General features: G+C 44.4%; 1 protein-coding gene across 1 annotated transcript; it reads right to left on the bottom strand.

Annotated features, from left to right (window-relative positions):
• Positions 1-53: 53 nt before the first annotated feature.
• LOC143766461 (gastrula zinc finger protein XlCGF66.1-like) lies at positions 54-12,277 on the bottom strand. The gene is made up of 6 exons (XM_077254176.1): positions 12,053-12,277; positions 6,776-6,925; positions 6,467-6,646; positions 6,261-6,384; positions 6,080-6,177; positions 54-295 (listed from the first exon to the last, which is right to left on the bottom strand). The coding sequence occupies exons 2-6, from the start codon at positions 6,851-6,853 to the stop codon at positions 212-214; spliced, it is 564 nt and encodes a 187-aa protein (XP_077110291.1). The 5' UTR covers positions 6,854-6,925; positions 12,053-12,277; the 3' UTR covers positions 54-211.
• Positions 12,278-23,442: the final 11,165 nt, after the last annotated feature.

The raw sequence follows: 23,442 nt of genomic DNA on the forward strand, positions 1-23,442 counted from the left end.
CACGCTGATTATTCAAGAACCCCCATACCGTCTAACGGCACGGGGGGAGAATATCAGCCCCCCAGAGCTTCCAGCGATATCAGGAATCACATTTAGTACAAGCTGGACAAAAATAAGAGCAATACAAATAACCAAAAAATAAGGAAGCAGGACTTAGCTTATTTTGCATAGAACCAGGACCAGCAGACAGGAGCAAACAGAAAGGAACTGATTACAACGATGCCAGGCACCAGACTGAGAATCCAGGAAGTTTAAATAGGAACACCCCTGGACTAACGAACAGGTGGGTGCCAAGCTGGGGCAAGACAATCCCAGAGTCATATCACTAGTGACCACCAGAGGGAGCCAAAAAGTCTAATTCACAACAGGTCTCCAAACACGACAGCCAATTTTGCACTCAAAAAGTCAAATGGTGCTCCCTCCCTTCTGAGCTCTGCCGTGCACCCAAACAGTGGTTTACCCCCACATATGGGGCATCAGCGTACTCGGGATAAATTGGACAACAACTTTTGGGGCCCAATTTCTCCTGTTACCCTTGTGAAAAGAAAAACTTGGGGGCTAAAAAAATCTTTTTTTGTGGAAAAAATAATATTTTTTATTTTCACGACTCTGCATTATAAACTTCTGTCAAGCACTTGGGCATTCACAGTTCTCACCACATATCTAGATAAGTTCCTTGGGGAGTCTAGTTTGCAAAATGGGGTCACTTGTAGGGGGTTTCCACTGTTTAGGTACATCAGGGGCTCTGAAAACGCAACATAACGCCCGCAGACCAATCTATCAAAGTCTGCATTCCAAAACGGCGCTCCTTCCCTTCCGAGCTCTGCCGTGCGCCCGAACAGTGGTTTACCCCCACATATGGGGTGGCAGCATACTCAAGAGAAATTGGACCACAAAAGTTGTCCAATTTGTCCTGTTACCCTTGTGAAAATAAAAACTTGGGGGCTAAAAAATCTTTTAATATTTTTTATTTTCACGGCTCTACATTATAAACTTCTGTGAAGCACTTGGGGTTCAAAGTGCTCACCACACATCTAGATAAGTTCCTTAAGGGGTCTAGTTTCCAAAATGGTGTCACTTGTGGGGGGTTTCCACTGTTTAGGCACATCAGGGGCTCTCCAAACGCGACATGGCGTCCGATCTCAATTCCAGCCAATTCTACATTGAAAAAGTCAAACGGCGCTCCTTCACTTCCAAGCACTGCGGTGCGCCCAAACAGTGGTTTACCCCCACATATGGGATATCGGTGTATTCAGGAGAAATTGCACAACAACATTTATGGTTAAATTTCTGTTTTTACACTTGTGAAAATAAAAAAAAATGGTTCTGAACAAAATGTTTCCAAAAAAAAGTTAAATGTTCATTTTTTCCTTCCACATTGTTTCAGTTCCTGTGAAGCACGTAAAGGGTTAATAAACTTCTTGAATGTGGTTTTGAGCACCTTGAGGGGTGCAGTTTTTAGAATGGTGTCTTACTTGGTTATTTTCTATCATATAGACCCCTCAAACTGACTTCAAATATGATGTGGTCCCTAAAAAAAAAATGGTGTTGTAAAAATGAGAAATTGCTGGTCAACTTTTAACCCTTATAACTCCCTAACAAAAAAAAATTTGTTTCCAAAATTGTGCTGATGTAAAGTAGACATGTGGGAAATGTTATTTATTAACTATTTTTTGTGACATATCTCTGTGATTTAAGGGCATAGAAATACAAAATTTAGCAAATTGCAAAATTTAAAAATTTTTCGCCATATTTCCGTTTTTTTCCATAAATAATCGCAAGTAATATCGAAGAAATGTTACCACTAACATGAAGTACAGGCTGAGAACCACTGGTAAATGAGCTGATGAGAGCGCAGCATCACTTACCAGCGGTGACATCATCGAGGCCGGGCTGAACTGCGGTGACCTCAGGATGTGGGAAAATGCCAGTGATGATGTCACCACTAGTCACTGAGGCTGCGCTCGCAGCAGCTCATTCACCAGTGGTTTTCAGCAGGGATGGTCGCATCTTGGCACCGTCCAGCTTGAAAACTATTTAGCCCCCAGACATGGATTACAGCGTGGCACAGAACGAGGGACAGCTATGGTAGATTGTTGTTTTTTATTTTACTTTTATTACAAATCGAGGGATTTGGTGGAATTAGACAATGCAGTGAGGCTGGTTTCACACTTGCGTTTTGATCTGCAGCGTTTTTACCAAAAAAAACGCATGTGTTTTTTTTTCCTATGTTTAACATTAAAAACGCATGTGTTTTTTTGTGCATGAGTTTTGACGCGTGACGCATGCGTTTTTTCTCTGCTTGCGTTTGATTGCAGAAATGCAACATGTAGTAATTTCTAGAGGCGTTTTTTTGCGGCAAAAAAACCTATTGCTGTCTATGTAAACGCATGCGTTTTTAAGCACATGCGTTTGTTTGCGTTAAAAACGCATGCGTTTTTATAGAAAAAAAACAAAAAACACACTGAAAAGCCACCCCCCACCATCAAGGTGATAAAGGGATCCTAACCCTAACTCTTACCCTACCCCTAACCCTAGGGATCCTAACCCTAACCCTAGGGATCCTAACCCTACCCCTAACCCCACCCCTAACCCTAAGGATCCTAACCCTAACCCTACCCCTAACCCCACCCCTAACCCTAGGGATCCTAACCCTAACCATACCCCTAACCCTAGGGATCCTAACCCTACCCCTAACCCACTATAAATAGAAATAGCTAGGGTTAGGGGTAGGGTTAGGATCCCTAGGGTTAGGGGTAGGGTTAGGATCCCTAGGGTTAGGGTTAGGATCCGGGTTATGGTTAGGGTTAGGGGTAAAGTTAGGGTTAGGATCCCTAGGGTTAGGGGTAGGGTTAGGATCCCTAGGGTTAGGGTTAGGATCCCTAGGGGTAGGGTTAGGGTTAGGATCCGGGTTAGGGTTAGGATCCCTAGGGTTAGAGGTAGGGTTAGGGTTAGGAGCTAACCCTAACCCTACCCCAAACCCTAGGGATCCTAACCCTAACCCTAGCTATTTCTATTTATAGTGGGTTTTCTTGTTGATTTTGATGATTGGCAGCTGTCACACACTTCTTAGCATGCCTTTCAAAAACGCAAACGCATGAAAAAACGCATGTAAACGCGGCAAAACGCTGCGTTTTTTTTACAGCATGCAAAAACGCATGCGTCTAAAAAATGCAGCATTTGCATGCGCTTACATGCGTTTTTTCACCACCTGCGTTTTTTTAAAAAAAGCTGCAGATCAAAACGCAAGTGTGAAACCAGCCTGAGTATGGTTTAATTGAGATTAATAAAGAAATCTGTCATTTTTTCAATTAAAGGATTTTATTCTGGTCGTTTCTTTATTACATACTGTATAACTATAGGATTAATAATGGATAGGTGTCTTATAGACACTTCTCCATTACTAAGCCATGGGCTTGATGTCACTTCACAATATAAAGGTGACATTAACCCCACAAATATTAACCCCAATTGCCACCGCCACAGGGCAAGTGGGAAGACCCAGGCAAAGCACCAGAATTGGCGCATCTAATAGATGCGCCTTTTCTGGGCAGCTGCGGGCTGCTGTTTTAAGGCTGGAGGGGGCCTAAAGCAATGGCCCCTTACCAGCATGAGAATACCAGCCCCCAGCTGTGAGCTTTAGCGAGGTAGGTTGCCAAAAATGCGGGGGACCCCATGCCGTTTTTTAAATTATTTATTAAAGTATTTAAAAACAAACATAGCATAGGGACCCCAGTGTGAGGATATGGCCGCTTACTGAAGACTATAGGACAAATGGACATAAAGCGGAGACTACCACTCTAAGACATTAAGGGTATGTGCACACGTCAGGATTTTGTCAGGATTTTGTCAGGCTTTTGCCTCAGGTTTTGGAGCCAAAACCAGGAGTGGGTGATAAATGCAGAAGTGTTGCATATGTTTCTATTATACTTTTCCTCTAATTGTTCCACTCCTGGTTTTGGCTACAAAACCTGAGGAAAAAGCCTGACAAAATCCTGACGTGTGCACATAGCCTTAGGGTACCGTCACACATTGAAATTTCCATCGCTACGACGGTACGATTCGTGACGTTGCAGCGATATCATTACGATATCGCTGTGTCTGACACGCTACTGCGATCAGACATCACGCTGTAAATCGTACGTCGTAGCACATCGTTTGGTACTTTCTTTCGTCGCTTGATCACCCGCTGACATCGCTGGATCGTTGTGTGTGACAGCGATCCAGCGATGTGTTCGCTTGTAACCAGTGTAAACATCGGGTAACTAAGCGCAGGGCCACGCTTAGTAACCCGATGTTTACACTGGTTACCAGCGTAAACTTTAAAAAAACAAACAGTACATACTTACATACATTCCGGTGTCTGTCCCCGGCGTCTCAGCTTCTCTGCACTGTGCGCGCCTGCCGGCCGGAAAGCACGGCGGTGGCAGCGGTGACGTCACCGCTGTGCTTTCCGGCCGCTGTGATTACACAGTGCAGAAAAGCTGAGACGCCGGGGACAGACACCGGAATGTATGTAAGTATGTACTGTTTGTTTTTTTAACGTTTACGCTGGTAACCAGTGTAAACATCGGGTTACTAAGCGTGGCCCTGCGCTTAGTTACCCGATGTTTACCCGGGGACTTCGGCATTGCTCCAGCGCCGTGATTGCAAAGTGTGACCGCAGTCTACGACGCTGGAGCGATATTCATACGACGCTGCGACGTCACGAATCGTGCCGTCGCAGCGACGAAAATTTCACTGTGTGACGGTACCCTTAGACTTTTTCCAGCATGGAGCACCGGTTACATAAATATTATTGTACTTCAATAGTTAATTTGCTTGGTGTGTTTTATTTCTGCTCGTCAGTTTATGCTCAGGAATCAATGTTTCTATTCAGTGGCAGTCAGCAGAGGAAGACAAGCAGGCTAGAGCTTATGTAAACCTAAGGACAGACTATCAATCTCATTTGTATCAAGGTCTCACTCCCATTGTACTCCCAAACCTAGGCCCATTGTGTGGGTGGGAATAGTAGACTCAGGGGAGCCATCACCACGGGAGGTCTCACATACAGTCCCACCTGATGGAATATGCCTTGTTCTGTGAGCTAAAGGAAAATGTTTAAGGGGGCGGTAGAAAAAGACATAGGGTTGAATCAGGCAGTTGTTGAAGGGATTTCGATGGAAGAGGATCCAAGCTGGAATGGATGGATGATCTATGGAGCTTTGGAGATTGTTGGCTGGAGGGGTATCCATGAGCTATGGTCAGGATAGCCATCGTCTGGAGGAACATAGGCTGTGACTGCACACTATAGCAGCTGGAGATACAAAATCTGTGGGCCAACCAAAAGTGGGGAGACAGTGGGTATCACCTGGTATGGGGCCAGTGGAACTACCGATCTCAGATTGGGAACTTGTGGACTGAGGACATTGCATGTTGGCCATCTACCTGGATTTGTTGTACAACCATGGATGTATGGAATAAAAAAATTAGTTGCATCGATAACCTGCCTAGGTGATTTTCATAACCACAACCTCAGATCTTCACACCCTCTATTCTTGATGACCAACCTTGCTGAAGCTGACAGCTGAGAATTGCAGCCCCCGGCTGTGAGTTTTGCCTGGTTGGTTCAAGAAAATAGGGGGGAACCCACACCGGGTATTTCATTCATTTATTTCATTATATCGCAAGTGGCGGCTGAGGAATACCCTGATCATCTGCTCCTGCTGTCACTGTTATTAGCGGCAGCAAGGGTCAGATGATGGGAGTAAGAGCCCCAAAAGCCCCCACCTGCTGTCATCGTTCTGACTTTAATATAACTCATCATTCTCTTCCGCTCTTGGCGATCGCCGGCAGAGCAGGGAAGAGCGATGAGAGCAGTCTTCAGCACCCGCCACCGAGGAAATAGCGCTTACAGTGGTGCTTCTTCCCCGGCGGCCGTCTGTGTGGTACTGAGGCAGCACACGGTTGCCACACATGTGCCGCAAGTATTACACACACGGACACGGATATCTCCGGTATTGGTTTTTCCGGGACCGAAAATAAACAGACGTGTGAAATTGGCCTAAGGGAGATCTCATGACACCTTCTCTCCATCTACCTGATGATCCTGAGGAACATTGGGATCTTCATGGTTACAGTCCTGTGGAAGAAGAGGACGGGGACATCTCTCGGGTGTTGTCCTCTTACTGGATAGATCTGGAGGAAACACATACAGGGACTGAATTCATTCTTTACATACAGATAATTATAGGCCGTGTGTATTTAGTCCTGTCTATTACCTGGTGATGTGAGGGGCTGGGGAACCTCCATCATGACGTCCTTGTACAGATCTTTGTGTCCTTCTAAATACTCCCACTCCTCCATGGAGAAATAGACGGCGACATCCTGACACCTTATAGGAACCTGACACATACAATGATACCGTCATCCCCCGATCCCTTCATAGAGTTACTGTATAATATCCCAGCATTCCCAGCAGTGTCACCTCTCCAGTCAGCAGCTCAATCATCTTGTAGGTGAGTTCTAGGATCCTCTGGTCATTGATGTCCTCATGTATCAGGGGGTGAGGTGGAGGCCCCGTGATTGGGCTCAGGGGTCTTCCCCATCCCTCAGACACAGGGCCCTGACAGCGCTCACTAGAGATCTTCTTCACCACTGTGTAATCCTGGTTATGGAGAGACACATTAATAAATCTCACTACAGACATTTCCAGAGTCCTCACCTCTCCAGTTCTGTCCATCTGTTATTCCCATAGATAAGAATGATGTAATGTGACGTCATCAGAACCTCTCACCTCTCCAGTAAGCCGGAAGAGGATCTCTAGGGTGAGGTGTAATATCCTCTCCGCCATCTTGTCTCTGTCCATATCCATCTTTGATGGGTAAATCAGGAAAATTCTCTTATATGGAAGATCTTCACTGAGAGGATCCGATATTGTAGAGACCTGAATGAGAAGATGAGAAGATGTAACATCATAAGAATCCTGTGTAATAATACAATTACTGGAGATAATAAGGGAAACATATGAGGAGATTTATTATTTTACAGTATTTAGTTTCCTTCTTTCCATCTACTAATAAAACCTATATATTTAGGCCACAGACAACAAGCAGTTTCTCCCTCGGAGTCGGCAGCTGAATACGTTCCTCATAGACTCATCTTCCATAACGCTAATTCTCATCTCATTTACCGACCCTGGAATCGGCATTAGGAATACTGCAGGAGATATTCATTAGGCTTCTTTCACATTTCCGTCTTTTAGCTCCCGTAAAAATCCGTCGATTTTTGAAAAAACAGGATCCAGCTAATTTTTCTGCTGGATCCTGTTTTTTCTCATAGACTTGTATTAGTGACTGATTGTGATGGATAGCCATCCGTTTCATCCGTCGGAAAATTGCTGTCCGTCGGGCGGGGACAACGCACAGAGGAACGTTTTTTTTGTACATTTTTTGTACATCGGAAAATCGCTCAGCGCCGATTGTCAAAAGCAGGAACCCAGCGACAGATGGCGTCTTTTGAAATTGAGCATGGGAGGAAGAATTTCCAGTCAGGGAAATTCTCTCTCACTCGCACTCTCTGTCTTTTTATTATTGATGCAGCATCAATAGGAACAAGATATAATGTTAAAAATAATAATAAAAAAAAAAATCTCAATATTCTCACCTTCCGGCGTCCCCTGCAGCGTTACCAATGCGAGACCGCGATGTCATCAGAGGTCATTGCACGCAAGGCATTACTGGGAACACCAGCTACCGGGAGCATCGCGAGCATCGGTAACACTGTGCAGGACGCCGGAAGGTACGAATATTGTGATTTTTTACTTTTAACCTGGGTTGTGTTGTGTGTGCGTTTTTGCAGCGGAAAACCGCTGCAAAGACGCATACACAACAGGTGCACATAGCCTCAACGGGTCCGTCAGAAAAACGGGCCCAGTGCACCCATTTTTTACAATCTGCACAGGATCCGTCATTTCAACATTTTGACGGATCCTGTGCAGATTGAAAAAACGGAAGTGTGAAAAAAGCCTAACACGTGACAGGAGAAATAACTACTTCATGGTGAGGACGACATCTTCATCTTCTACTACGGCTCTAGAAACATATTTGGCCAGAGTCCGTCACTGACTCCATCACCACCGGCCTCTATATGAAGGTTTCCCGTCTTCCCCGCACTGTAATCTTCTATCACGTTAGATCTCAGCTCTGACTCACACACAGAAGTTTAAGACTTTTATAAGAGACTAGATGGTGGCCCGATTCTAACGCATCGGGTATTCTAGAATATGCATGTCCACGTAGTATATTGCCCAGTTACATTGTATATTGCCCAGTGACGTAGTATACAGCACAGAGCCACATAGTATATTGCCCAGTGACGTAGTATACAGCACAGAGCCACATAGTATATTGCCCAGTGACGTAGTATACAGCACAGAGCCACATAGTATATTGCCCAGTGACGTAGTATACAGCACAGAGCCACATAGTATATTGCCCAGCTACGTAGTATACAGCACAGAGCCACATAGTATATTGCACAGCCCATGTAGTATATTGCCCAGCCACATATGACACAGGTTAAAAAATAAGAAATAAACATATACTCACCTTCCGCAGGCGCGTTGTAGCTCTGTCGCCTGCGTGGGGTGCAGGCGGCAGCTTCCGGTCCCAGGGTGTGATGACGTCGCGGTCACGTGACCGTGTCGCGGTCACATAACCGTGACGTCATGGCAGGTCCTTCTGCCAGACCATCCGTGCCACCGGAACGTGCCGGTTGCATCGCAAGGAGCGGGAAAGGCGGCGTAGGTGAGTATATAATCATTTTTAATTTTTTTAATTATTTTTAACATTAGATGTTTTTACTATTGGCGCTGCATAGGCTGCGTCAATAGAAAAAACTTGGTCACACAGGGTTAATAGCGGCAGTAACGGAGTGCGTTACCCGCGGCATAACGCGGTTCGTTACCACTGGCATTAACCCTGTGTGAGCGGTGAGCGGAGGGGTGTATGCGGGAGCCGGGCAGTGAGTGCGGGGAGTAAGGAGCGGCCATTTTCTTCCGGACTGTGCGCGTCGCTGATTGGTCGCGGCAGCCATGACAGGCAGCTGGCGAGACCAATCAGCGAATGAATAACCGTGACAGACAGACAGAAGGACAGACAGACGGAAGTGCCCCTTAGACAATTATATAGTAGATTGTCATACCTCCCAACTATTGAAGACGGGAAAGAGGGATAAAGTTTGCGCCACGCCTCTGACAACACCCATTCATAATTAGTCACACCCATATCCACGTCCCAACCACACCCATTTAGCACTGCCGATCACACTGTTTCATATACAATAATTATAAACAAAAAAATATGGCCACACAGTGCCCCATACTGTATAATGACTGCACATGATGCTCCATACTGTATAATGGCCCCACATGATTCTCCTTACTGTATAATGACCACACATGATGCTCCATACTGTCTAATGACCGCACATGATGCTCCATACTGTATAATGACCACACATGATGCTACATACTGTATAATGACAACACATGATGCTCCATACTGTCTAATGGCCACACATGATGCTCCATACTGTCTAATGGCCACACATGATGCTCCATACTGTCTAATGACCACACATGATGCTCCATACTGTCTAATGACCACACATGATTCTCCTTACTGTATAATGACCGCACATGATGCTCCATACTGTCTAATGACCGCACATGATGCTCCATACTGTATAATGACCACACATGATGCTACATACTGTATAATGACAACACATGATGCTCCATACTGTCTAATGGCCACACATGATGCTCCATACTGTCTAATGGCCACACATGATGCTCCATACTGTCTAATGACCACACATGATGCTCCATACTGTCTAATGACCACACATGATGCTCCTTACTGTATAATGACCGCACATGATGCTCCATACTGTCTAATGACCGCACATGATGCTCCATACTGTATAATGACCACACATGATGCTCCATACTGTATAATGACCACACATGATGCTCCATACTGTATAATGACCACACATGATGCTCCATACTGTATAATGACCACACATGATGCTCAATACTGTGTAATGACCGCACGTGATGCTCCATACTGTCTAATGACCGCACGTGATGCTCCATACTGTCTAATGACCCCACATGACTCTCCATACTGTATAATGACCACACATGACTCTCCATACTGTATGACCGCACATGATGCTCCATACTGTATAATGACCGCACACGATGCTCCATACTGTCTAATGACCGCACATGATGCTCCATACTGTATAATGACCACACATGATGCTCCATACTGTATACTGGCTGCACATGATGCTCCATACTGTATAATGACTGCACATGATGCTCCATACTGTATAATGGCCACAGTTCTCCATACTGTATAATGACATACAGGCACGCAGCTCACACACAGGCACGCAGCTCACACACGCACACAGCTCACACACACGGCTCACACACAGCTCACACACGCACGCAGCTCACACGCACGCAGCATCACACACACGCAGCATCACACACACGCAGCATCACAAATGCAGCATCACAAACACATGCAGCTTTGACACAAATGCATCACACACGCAGCCATCACACCCAGCCATCACACACACCCAGCCATCACACACACACGCAGCCATCACACACGCAGCCATCACACACACACACGCAGCCATCACACACACACACGCAGCCAACACACACGCAGCCAACACACACACACACCAGATACCTCATACACACATGACACACATGCAGCATCACACACCACACACACACAATCTCCTCTGTGGTGCAGGGGCCGCTGATGCCCATGTGCAGCTCTTCAGTTTATCCTGCTCACAGCTCTGTTATGACCCCAATGGCAGAGGGTCTTAGAGGTTATAGCCAAGTCTGCAAACATAAAAACCAGCTCATAGGGCAGTGGTAACTGAGCTGACCGTATACCTGATCCTAGCACACAAATAGCAGCAGCCGGGGAACGTAGGTGCCTCCAGAGAAAAGACCCCAAAAAGTTGGATACAAGCCCCCAACAAATAATAACGGTGAGGTAAGAAGAAAAGACAAACGTAAGAATGAACTAGGCTTTAGCAAAGAGAGGCCCACTAACTAATAGCAGAATATAGGAAGATGACTTATACGGTCAGCAAAAACCCTGTCAAAGTTTCCACGCTGATTATTCAAGAACCCCCGAACCGTCTAACGGCGCGGGGGGAGAATATCAGCCCCCCAGAGCTTCCAGCAATAGCAGGAATCACATTTAGTACAAGCTGGACAAAAATAAGAGCAATGCAAATAACCAAAAAGTAAGGAAGCAGGACTTAGCTTATTTTGCAAAGAACCAGGACCAGCAGACAGGAGCAAACAGAAAGGAACTGATTACAACGATGCCAGGCACCAGACTGAGAATCCAGGAAGTTTAAATAGGAACACCCCTGGACTAACGAACAGGTGGGTGCCAAGCAGGGGAAAGACAATCCCAGAGTGATATCACTAGTGACCACAAGAGGGAGCCAAAAAGTCTAATTCACAACACAGCTCTGCACTGTCCGGCACCTCCCCCGTCTCTCCTTCTCTGCCGGGATACCAGATAAGAGCAGGAGAAGCCGGAGCTCCGTGCACACACAGGAGGTAGTGAGTCTCTGACCTTTCATCTTGATTGCTGCTGGATCTCTCTCTCCCTCACCGTGGAAGCGCAGCGCCGCACAGGGGGCGGGGTCGGTCGGGAGGTGACCCAGCTTTTATTAAAAAAAAAACTCAGGTGCCGCCCTCTGCATTGTCCCCGCCCTAGGCACGTAGTGCGGGACAACTAATGTCCCGTCCAGTATCCCGGGGCTGACTGTCAAAATCAGGACAGTCCTGCGGGATACGGGACGGTTGGGAGGTATGGGTTGGTAAGAAGAAGACCGGAGATATCTGAGGCCGATGTCTCCATGTACGGGGTTTCTCTTTCTCGGGATATGATGGTTTTCTTTGGTACTTTCCCCCATTAGAAGGGACACCGGTGGATATTGGGGTCTTTACCTGCTACAGTCCTGGTGGGATTTACTCGGTACAGTGGCCGCTGGACAAATATCACCATCAATTACCATCAGACTGAAGGAACATCGCTCCTCTACTCGGCTCTATGGATCCAGGATGAAATCCACTGCGGCCCCTGCAAGAAAAGGAGGAGAAAGAGCAGAAGTTGGGGGAGACCACCGTGGCCTGAGATTTCTACGGCTGCTCTGTGCGCACAGGACCTGTGATGAGGTCACAGGAGGGGAGGAGTCAGGGGTCACATGATCAGGGGCCTCAGCTTATGCAGGACTCTGCTGTGCTGGTTGTCATGGTGCTGGATGAGGGGAAGTTTATGTGTGGGGTCAGGAGGGGTTTACAGTGTGGATGTAGCAGAGCCGCGTGTGTACGAGGTGTACGGAGCGGAGCCGTGTGTGTGTGAGGTGTACGGAGCGGAGCCGTGTGTGTGCGAGGTGTACGGAGCAGAGCCGTGTGTGTGCGAGGTGGATGGAGCAGAGCCGTGTGTGTGCGAGGTAGACGGAGCAGAGCCGTGTGTGTGCGAGGTGTACGGAGCAGAGCCGTGTGTGTGCAAGGTGGATGGAGCAGAGCCACGTGTGTACGGAGTAGAGCCGGTCGTGTAAAGAGCGGAGCCCTCTTTGTATGGGGTCCTGTGTACTGACCAACCGTATACCCCCAGCTTCGGTCGCAGACCCCTCTGTGTACTCTGTATACACCCGTATACCCCCAGCTTAGGTCACAGACCCCTCTATGTACACTGTATACACCCGTATACCCCCAGCTTCGGTCACAGACCCCCCCTGTGTACTCTGTATACACCCGTATACCCTCAGCTTCGGTCACAGACCCTTCTGTACACTATACACCCGTATACCCCCAGCTTCGGTCACAGACCCCTCTGTGTACACTGTATACTCCCGTATACCCCAGCTTCGGTCACAGACCCCTCTATGTACACTGTATACACCCGTATACCCCCAACTTCGGTCACAGACCCCTCTGTGTACACTGTATACACCCGTATACCCCCAGCTTCCATCACAGACCTCTCTGTGTACACTGTATACATCCGTATACCCCCAGCTTCCGTCACAGACCCCTCATGTACACTATACACCCGTATACCCCCAGCTTCGGTCACAGACCCCCCTGTGTACTCTGTATACACCCGTATACAGAAAAAAGAAAATTTTTCCGCTCACCCTTGTGATGGTATTCTCACAGCCCATGAGAAATTTGATCCGAGCACAGAAACGTCTCTGCTTGACGTCAGGTACTTGTGCGTGAAAATTAAGGTATCCAGCTCCGGAAATAAAATCAAAAGTCTTTATTTGGAGAAAAATAAAAAGTAAGCTGCTTGACAAACCAGTGCATACCGGGGGAAGAATGTCTTGAATAACTGGATGCGTTTCGAACACGTATAGTGTTCTTAGTCCTCAGTTTTACAATGAGCAGTCTTGCCAAAAGTTAAACTACGCCCCAAACAGGTGGGGAACAGTGAAAATGATTGCTCCACAGAATGAAATTAACACTTGAATAACATGACATGCAATGTGCACAAAGAGAAAAAAAAAACACACACACCACACACAATTACAAATAATGTTAACTATAATCAATCAATAATGCAACATAATTTCCTTCTTCAAGTTCAAACCTAGAGATACTCGAGTATTTAATGGGTAAATCCAAAAAGCTTCCCTATCCCGCAGTTTCTTTTCTCTATCTCCACCACGTATATTTCTATGCACTTGTTCTATTGCAAATACAGTAAAGTGTGCGATTTGTCTGTTGTGCGATTTTATGAAATGGTTGGATGCGTTAGATACATGACGAGTTGTGGGCTGGGTAATATCATAACGATGCTCCCTGATCCTGTCTTTTAATCTCCCGATTGTAGAACCCACATATAATAGTTCACATGCTGAACATTCTATTATGTATTCTACGTGATCTGAGTTACATTTGAGAAATTTTTTTATTTTAAACTTCTTTTGATTTTTTGAGCAGGAAAAAACAGATGTTTTCTTGGAGCGTAAACATGTTTTGCAGGGAAATTGCCCGCATCTGAAAAACCCTGTGGTGGACAACCAAGGCTGGGGGATAATGAATTAGCTAAAGGTGGAGCACGTCTGGACACAATCCTAATACCATCTTTTAATAAAGTGTCCATAATGTCATCGTCTCTTAAAATGTTCACATTTCGGTGAACTGTATCAGAAATTGACCTGAATCTGACTCAGAAATCGGTGTAATAAGTTCAGCTCTCGATTTTTTATCAACTATATTATAGGCACGGTTCACAGTCCAATCAGGATATTTCCTATTTTTAAGGCGTTCTCTGATATTCCTTTTTTCACTGACAAAAGTCACATTGTCACTACAGTTTCTTTTTGCTCTAATGACCTCACCCACTGGAATTGAATGAATCGTATGTGGTGGGTGGAAGCTGCGTGCATGAAGTATGGTATTTCCTGCCGTCTTTTTGCGCTAAGTGCAACTACTGATAGTAGTAAAAGGAGTACTGGACAATCATAGATCTCAAAAATGTATGCTTTTTTTATCAAATGTATGGGTAAATTTAACGGTTGAAAGGATTGTTATTAATATAAATTTGAAATAATTCTAAAGAGACTAAACCTCCCTGCCACACTAGTAGCAGGTCATCTATGTACCTAGAATACCATTTAATACTGATAAAAATGGGTTATCTGTGAAAAAAAATGTACTGCTCCTCCCACCATGCCATGACCAAATTTAGCTCCCATTGAAACTCCGTTGTTTTGGAGAAAATTTTTTCTATCAAACAAAAAAAAATTGTGAGATAAAAGAAAAGCAAGAATTGAAATAATATACATTTATAAATGATAATAATATGCACTATATTTATGTAGATGGAACTGGACAGCATGCTATGCAATCCTATGTGGAATGGATGTGTATAGGGCAACTACATCACACGTTAACCATGGACATTCAGGATCCCAAATCACCCTATTGAACATGCTTAGTACGTCCTTGGAATCCTTCAGGTAGCCAGGTGTTCTCTGAACTAATGGCTGTAAAATTGTGTCTAACCATTCCCCTATGTGTTCACTGAAAGATCCTATCCCCGACACTATGGGGCGCATAGGAGGTGGGAAGATATTTTTATGCGTTTTTGGTAATGCATGTAAAATCGGAATGACTGGATTTTGTATGTGCAAATATTCAGCTTGTTTTTCAGTGAGAAAACCCTGGCTGAGTCCCTCATCGATCATACATTTGCAAATTTTGGAAAATTCTACTGAGGGATCCGATTACAGCAAATGATAAATGTCGTTGTCTGATAACATATCATGAATGGCATTTGCGTAATCAGATTTATTAAGAACCACTACAGATCCACCTTTGTCCGACATCTTAATAATGATGTCAGTATTTGTGTTTAGTTTAGTTAAAGCATTTTGTTCTTCTTTTGACGGATTGTATTTGTGAGAACGAGATGCAGCCTCTGATGCAAGATTACGCAAATCCCGTTCTATATTATCCTGAAAACGTTCCATGGATTCAGTTCTAGTATGTTCCGGATAAAAAGATGGATTTCTGGTTTTAAAGGTGGAAATTAAATTAATGTCCTTTGCAATCATATCGGTAGTATCCAAGTCCATGAGAGATAACAGTCCATTTTGTTCCGAAAACACTTTCCAATAAACTCATTAGTAACACAAGCTGGTGTTGGGACCTGCGTCTTCTCTTCTGTGAAGAAATGTTTTTTCACTGTCCGATCCCTGACAAATGTATTAATGTCTTTTAAAGTAGAAAAAAATATTTAGATCTTTATAAGGCATTAGTGATTAACATACACCATTTGTTATCCTTTCAATATTTCAGATGTGATGATGCACTGTAATTATTGTACTTCATGCTCTAGCTGTTAATGATGGACACAAATGCAAATGTGTGCATTGCTTGATTTATTCTGAAACTAATAAACAAATTAAAAAAAAAATATTTGGATCTGTGTTTGTGGGAGCAAAGTTCAACCTAATGATAACACTCTAGTTTCAGTTTCCGATAAAACAACAGAAGATAAATGTATTACGTCTAACGAGACGTCTTGGAATGACTTCTCAGTCGGTTCTTGAATATAGAGGGAATGTTTGCGGTGGGAATGTTTGCGGTGTTTCCTGACGCTTCTCCTGGTAGGTTTTTCGACACATTATTAAATCTTTTTTTGCTTGTGATAATAACTCATTTGAGATTTATTTCCATGAGTTGCTTGGTGCATGTTATCATCAGGATTATTAGAAGACTCTGCAAAAACATCTGATTCTAGGTCCGAAGAAGAAAGTTATTTGATTTCGATGTGCAGAAGATAAAATAGTACGAGTGCGTTTCTTTAATAGCGATCTGGGTGCAGCCTTTCCCATCTTCCCCATTCATAAACTTGATTGTTCGTGTAGTCAAATACATCCCTACTAAATTTCTTTTTCTTTATTACGATAATGGATTCTTCTAGGGAATGTATCTTAGATTTTAGATCTTTTTGAACATTTTCATATTCCTCCACAGTGACAGTAGATTTTAGAGACACTAGATCCTTATTCAGGTTAGTTTTAATAGTAGACAATTCTTTATTTTCATACTTTACTATAAGTTGCATCAGTTTTTTGGAGCACTCAGATAATATGGTGTTCCAGTCAGACACAAAATCATCATTATATACCGTGGTTGGGATTTTTTTTATTCTTAATCCTCTTGGTATGATGTCCTGTGAGCAGTAGCGTAGCTACTGGGGGGCAGAGGGGGCCATTGCCCCAGGCCCAGTCACCTGAAGGGGCCCACCGGGAGATCCACAGCCGAGTCTGGTGTCAGGGGGAGATCAGCACAATGGCAGCTGCAGAGCCTCCCTCCGTGCTGAGTGCAATGTGGTCTCACCCAAAGACTCTCTTCCTGGCTGGCAGCAGCAGCTGCAGAAACTTTCTGGCTGTGCACGCTTGGTTTGGCTGAGGCACGCTGGGCCCTAGTGCCCTCCTTCATCTATCTGGACTCTTCCTGGTTCTCCTCACTGTCTGCCTGAAAACTTCATCAGTAAGGCCGGCGTCACACTAGCGAGCGCCGAAAATACGTCCGTAAAAATCGCATTACACATGGCCCAATTATTCTCTATGGGGCTGCTCCTATCAGCCGTATATATTACGCATCTGTAATATACGGTCTTGTACGGCCGTAGAAAATCGCAGCATGCTGCGTTTGTAACCGTATAGCGCAAAAAAAACGCCAATGAAAGTCTATGGGGGCGAGTAAAATACGGATTCCACACGGACCAGCAGTGTGACTTGCGAGAAATACGCAGCGGTGTTAGTGAAAAGCCGGTAATTCAATTGCCGGCTTTTCATTTCTCCTTCCCAAACCCGACAGGATATGAGACATGGTTTACATACAGTAAACCATCTCATATTCCCCTTTTTTTTTGCATATTCCACACTACTAATGTTAGTAGTGTGTATGTGCAAAATTTGGGCGTTGTAGCTGCTAAAATAAAGGGTTAAATGGCGGAAAAAATTGGCGTGGGCTCCCGCGCAATTTTCTCTGCCAGAGTGGTAAAGCCAGTGACTGAGGGCAGATATTAATAGCCAGGAGAGGGTCCATGGTTATTGGCCCCCCCCTGGCTAAAAACATCTGCCCCCAGCCACCCCAGAAAAGGCACATCTGGAAGATGCGCCTATTCTGGCACTTGGCCACTCTCTTCCCACTCCCGTGTAGCGGTGGGATATGGGGTAATGAAGGGTTAATGCCACCTTGCTATTGTAAGGTGACATTAAGCCAGATTAATAATGGAGAGGCGTCAATTATAGAAAAGGAAAACCTTCGGCACTCAACTAGTCCACAACTTATTGTTATTTATTTATTTATTGACGGAGACAGCCAGCAAAAAACAAATTCCTAACGTTTCGGCATACAATGCCTTTTTCAAGGAAGTCTATAATAACAGGGTAAGACAGAAAGAAAATATCAATATAATGTAACATATACACATTTTTTAACAAACTCAGTGGCTGAATAAATCATAACCAGGAAAAAGATGCTTTAATAGAAAAAAGACACCGGAAACACCATGTAACTCAGAAACACAGTGATAGAAAAGAAAAATTTTTTTTTATTAGTAATAAGTCCATCATCCATAGGACAGACAGAGAAGAATGTGTGCACAAAAGAAGAAAACGTTTAAATGAAAGAAACAGACAACCCCAAGAGTTTAGGTCCAAAAAAGAGAGAGAGACCCTCTCACCCAAGAGATGTAACGCCATATTGACATCCAACCTCATGTATATAAAAACATATACATATAATATACAATAACCAACAGGCCGCAAACAGTGGGAACAACACCCCAAGGGAAAATACCTGTACACAGTGAGAGAGAATCCTCAAATGATATATGCCTATGAAGGCTAATATAAGCAGTTCTGGCTGCAAAAAGATCCAAAAAGAAAATAGTGACCGGCCCACATAGATGTAATAATATTATATGCCAGTAAAAGCTCACAAAGGCGCCGCCTGTAAATAAAATGAAATAAAATCAAGCCATACATACATACCGAAGCGCAGCTAAGCGCCGGCGTGTGTCCCGTAGCTCCAAGGCAGGATGACGCACTAAGCGCCGTAAACCAGGTATAAATGCCGAAAAGTATGTGAGATCATATCCGGGACCCGAAGGTGTTCATACGGAGAACGGAGAAAGCCGAAAGTAAAAGAGGCGCCTGCGCAGAGTGTCAAAATAGACACTATAAGCAGGAAAAAAAAGGGGCTGAAAAAGGCAACGCTAGTGCGGCACGTATAAAACTTAAGGAGGCAGTAGGTACTATATCTAGAAAATGTGAAAGTGACCCCTAAACAGGGGAAAAAAATGCCAGAAAGCAACAGAAAATAAAGAGTAAAAAATACATCATAACCATGAGGAACCATAGAAAAACCCGCATGATCCCCAGACCAAGGATCAAGCACAGTGGCTCAATAAATATAAAGGACAACTGACTAAACTCTATGGGGGAATAGAAGAAACAAAAAGAATTGTGTACTAAAAGTAATATAAATTAAATACCCAAGACCAAAAGAACCAATAGGAGAAAAAACACATATACAAATATACAGGAATGTCATACTGAAGTGGAAAGGGATATCACCCAGCAAGAAAAAAAGTCCCAAGAAGAAGATGGTAATCATGATGGCACCTAAAAAAGAGGGTAATAGAGACAAAATCAACATAAATAAAGTATAATCAGAATACAAAACATAGACATGTACTCATATTCAAATTAATATTGTATAGCCTCATATTCCCTATTCATACCCCGTGGATGCAGCGTCTGGAGAGTGAAAATCCAGAACGCCTCCCTTTCTCTCAATTTCTGAATTCTATTACCACCACGCCTAGAAGAGGGAATACATTCAAGTACTTGAAATTTTAGCTGTGAAACAGAATGTCCCGCCGAGATAAAATGAAACGGGATAGGTAACATGGTGCGTTTGCACCTGATGGTAGATTTGTGTTGAGAGATGCGGTCTCGGATATGTTGGGTAGTCTCCCCCACATATCCGAGACCGCAGGGACATTTATTTAAGTATATCACATAAAATCTTTTGGGTTTCTTATTTTGCCAAGCGAGGGTCTTCTGATGGATTGAGAGAACAATAAAATATTAAAACAACCTGTGTGTTTATTTCATTAAAATAATTTTTAATAATGTGTGTGTGTTTTTTAACCCTTTCAGACAATTGGATTAATAATGGATAGGTGTCATAATTGACGCCTCTCCATTATTAATCTGGCTTAATGTCACCTTACAATAGCAAGGTGACATTAACCCTTCATTACCCCATATCCCACTGCTACACGGGAGTGGGAAGAGAGAGGCCAAGTGCCAGAATAGGCGCATCTTCCAGATGTGCCTTTTCTGGGGTGGCTGGGGGCAGATGTTTTTAGCCAGGGGGGGGCCAATAACCATGGACCCTCTCCTGGCTATTAATATCTGCCCTCAGTCACTGGCTTTACCACTCTGGTGGAGAAAATTGCGCGGGAGCCCATGCCAATTTTTTCCGCCATTTAACCCTTTATTTTAGCAGCTACAGCGCCCAAATTTTGCACATACACATTACTAACATTAGTAGTGTGGAATATGCAAAAAAAAGGGGAATATGAGATGGTTTACTGTATGTAAACCATGTCTCATATCATGTCGGGTTTAGGCAGGAGAAATGAAAAGCCGGCAATTGAATTACCGGCTTTTCACATATATCGCGCTGAATGAAATATACATACAGAATATATATATATATGTGTCTCAATTATATATATATATATATATATATATATACACTCACTGGCCACTTTATTAGGTACACCATGCTAGTAACGGGTTGGACCCCCTTTTGCCTTCAGAACTGCCTCAATTCTTCGTGGCATGGATTCAACAAGGTGCTGGAAGCATTCCTCAGAGATTTTGGTCCATATTGACATGATGGCATCACACAGTTGCCGCAGATTTGTCGGCTGCACATCACCACCACCAGCCTGAACCGTTGATACAAGGCAGGATGGATCCATGCTTTCATGTTGTTTACGCCAAATTCTGACCCTACCATCCGAATGTCGCAGCAGAAATCGAGACTCATCAGACCAAGCAACGTTTTTCCAATCTTCTACTGTCCAATTTTGATGAGCTTGTGCAAATTGTAGCCTCAGTTTCCTGTTCTTAGCTGGTTCTTAGCTGAAAGGAGTGGTACCCGGTGTGGTCTTCTGCTGCTGTAGCCCATCTGCCTCAAAGTTCAACGCACTGTGCGTTCAGAGATGCTCTTAGGCCTACCTTGGTTGTAAGGGGTGGCGATTTGAGTCACTGTTGCCTTTCTATCAGCTCGAACCAGTCTGCCCATTCTCCTCTGACCTCTGGCATCAACAAGGCATTTCCGCCCACAGAACTGCCGCTCACTGGATTTTTTTTCTTTTTCGGATCATTCTCTGTAAACCCTAGAGATGGTTGTGCGTGAAAATCCCAGTAGATCAGCAGTTTCTGAAATACTCAGACCAGCCCTTCTGGCACCAACAACCATGCCACGTTCAAAGGCACTCAAATCACCTTTCTTCCCCATACTGATGCTCGGTTTGAACTGCAGGAGATTGTCTTGACCATGTCTACATGCCTAAATGCACTGAGTTGCCGCCATGTGATTGGCTGATTAGAAATTAAGTGTTAACAAGAAGTTGGACAGGTGTACCTAATAAAGTGGCCAGTGAGTGTATATATATATATATATATATATATATATATATATATATATATATATATATATATATATATATATATATATATATATATACTGTATATATGTTTTACCGAACATTTGAGCACATAAATCCATTAGATGTCGGTTTTGCAAGCCTGCGAGAAAATCTCGCAGTACGGATGCCATACGGATTACATACGGAGGAGCACATGCGCAAAATACGCTGACACACCCTGACTACGGATCACTATTTTGGGAACATTTCTCCATATTACGGACGTATTACGGCCATAAAACACAGACCGTATTGTCTTACGCTGAGTGTGACGCCGGCCTAAGTGGGGATGGAATTTATTAGAGTAATTCAGGCATATCATGGTCACTGTGGGGGTGAATGTGAGAGGATTGTGGTATTGTGAGGGCTGAAGTGGGAGAGGAGGACAGGGCACTGTGGGGTAAATGTGAAATGATGGGGGTTATTGTGTGCAGGGGGACAGGGCACTGTGGGGGTGAAAGAGAGGATGGTGGTATTGTGGGAGGGGGAATGGGAGAGTTTGAGGTTATTGTGAGGGCTGACGTGGGTGAGGGGGCACTGGGGGGCTGATTATTATTATTATACTGTTTAATGTTATGAGATATTCACTCCATCATATGTGAGGGTATGTGTCCTCGAGGTGTATTGGCCGCATTTTGAGCGCAGCAGATACCCCGCTCCACCCAAAGCACTGCCCCCTGTTGTACGCGCGGTGATTCCGCATATATTCATTGAACACAGGTGGAATCACCGCATCCTATTCATAGACTGTTTTATTTATTTTGTGGAGATTGAGCATCTCCACAAGATAAATAGACATGCTGCTGTCTAGAAAGACGCACCACATGTCCGGTTACGCAGGTCTGCCACCTGCGTCTATGTACGCATAGTGGAGATGGGATTTCATGAAATCCCCTCCACTATGCTGTAACATCTGGAAGCTGCGGATGTACACAGCGTCCAATCCCCAGCAAAAACCCAAGCAATACGCCCCTTGGAAACATACCCTAAGGGCTGCTGACATCGTAGCAGGATACGAGATATCACAGGTACTTGAGCCGCTCGCTCCCCCCCTTTTTGCTAGTCACCCTGCATTACTCCTTACTCACCTATGTATACCCATCTAACCAACAGGCCATTCCTTAATGTGACGGCCCTTTCAACTAGGCTCCATCCACCCGGGACACAGAGACTGTTTCTGGCCCTGCAACAAGGTATTCCATGCCTCCTTAACCCCCTTTTTTGGCATCCTAAGGGAGTATCTTTATTGCAGTACACTCCATTATATCTTTTACTTATGGGAATATAACTTACACTATTATTGACACACCTCATGGGACCGGTACCAGATAAAACCACACATATCCAGACTCTTACTACATCCTCTGTTGTGAACTCTGTTTCCGGGCTCCCTCCTGTGGTCATGAGTGGTACTGTGTGAGTTCTCTCTTTGGGCTCCTCCTGGTGGCTCTTTTTGTTATTTTGCAGATTTCTGGCAGGATCAGCTGTCTCGTCATCTGCTAGTTAGGTTTCCTATTTAATCCACCTGGTCCTTCATTCCTTGCCTGTTGCCGTTGTATTCAGTGCTATTCTGATTGCTCCTGTCTACATCCGTTATCAGTCTCTCCAAGAGAAGCTAAGTTCTGTTTGCTTATTTTTGCTCATCTGTGTTCAAGATGTTTCTTAGTATATGATGAGTTTTTGTCCAGCTTGCTAATATGTGATTTCCCTGCTTGCTGGTGCTCTGGGGTGCTGAGTTGCTCCCCCCACATCGTTAGTTGGTGTGGGGGTTCTCGCATTCTCTGCGTGGATATTTTTGCATAGGGTTTTTTACTGACCGCACAGATCCCTTGCTATTTTCTGCTATCTAGTGTTAGCGGGCCTCATTTGCTTAACCTGTTTCATCTCTGCGTTTGTCTTTTCCTCTTAACTCACCATTATTATTTGTGGGGGGCTTCTATATCTCTGGGGGATTTCTCTGAGGCAAGTGAGGTCTTTACTTTCTCTTTAGGGGTAGTCAGTTTCTCAGGCCGTGAAGAGACGTCTAGGATTTCAGGAAACGTTCCACGGCTGCCTATAGTGTGTGCGGTTAGGATCA

Source organism: Ranitomeya variabilis, chromosome 4 (assembly GCF_051348905.1).
Source record: "Ranitomeya variabilis isolate aRanVar5 chromosome 4, aRanVar5.hap1, whole genome shotgun sequence".
NCBI classification, from domain to species: Eukaryota; Metazoa; Chordata; class Amphibia; order Anura; family Dendrobatidae; genus Ranitomeya; species Ranitomeya variabilis.

Excerpts from the sequence above, each read along its gene's own strand:
- LOC143766461 (XM_077254176.1), bottom strand. The coding sequence starts at position 6,853 with ATGGATATGGACAGAGACAAGATGGCGGAGAGGATATTACACCTCACC. Across the intron at positions 6,647-6,775 it reads TCTTCCGGCTTACTGGAGAG|GATTACACAGTGGTGAAGAA; the intron begins GTGAGAGGTTCT and ends CTCCATAACCAG. Across the intron at positions 6,178-6,260 it reads CCAGCCCCTCACATCACCAG|ATCTATCCAGTAAGAGGACA; the intron begins GTAATAGACAGG and ends TGTTTCCTCCAG.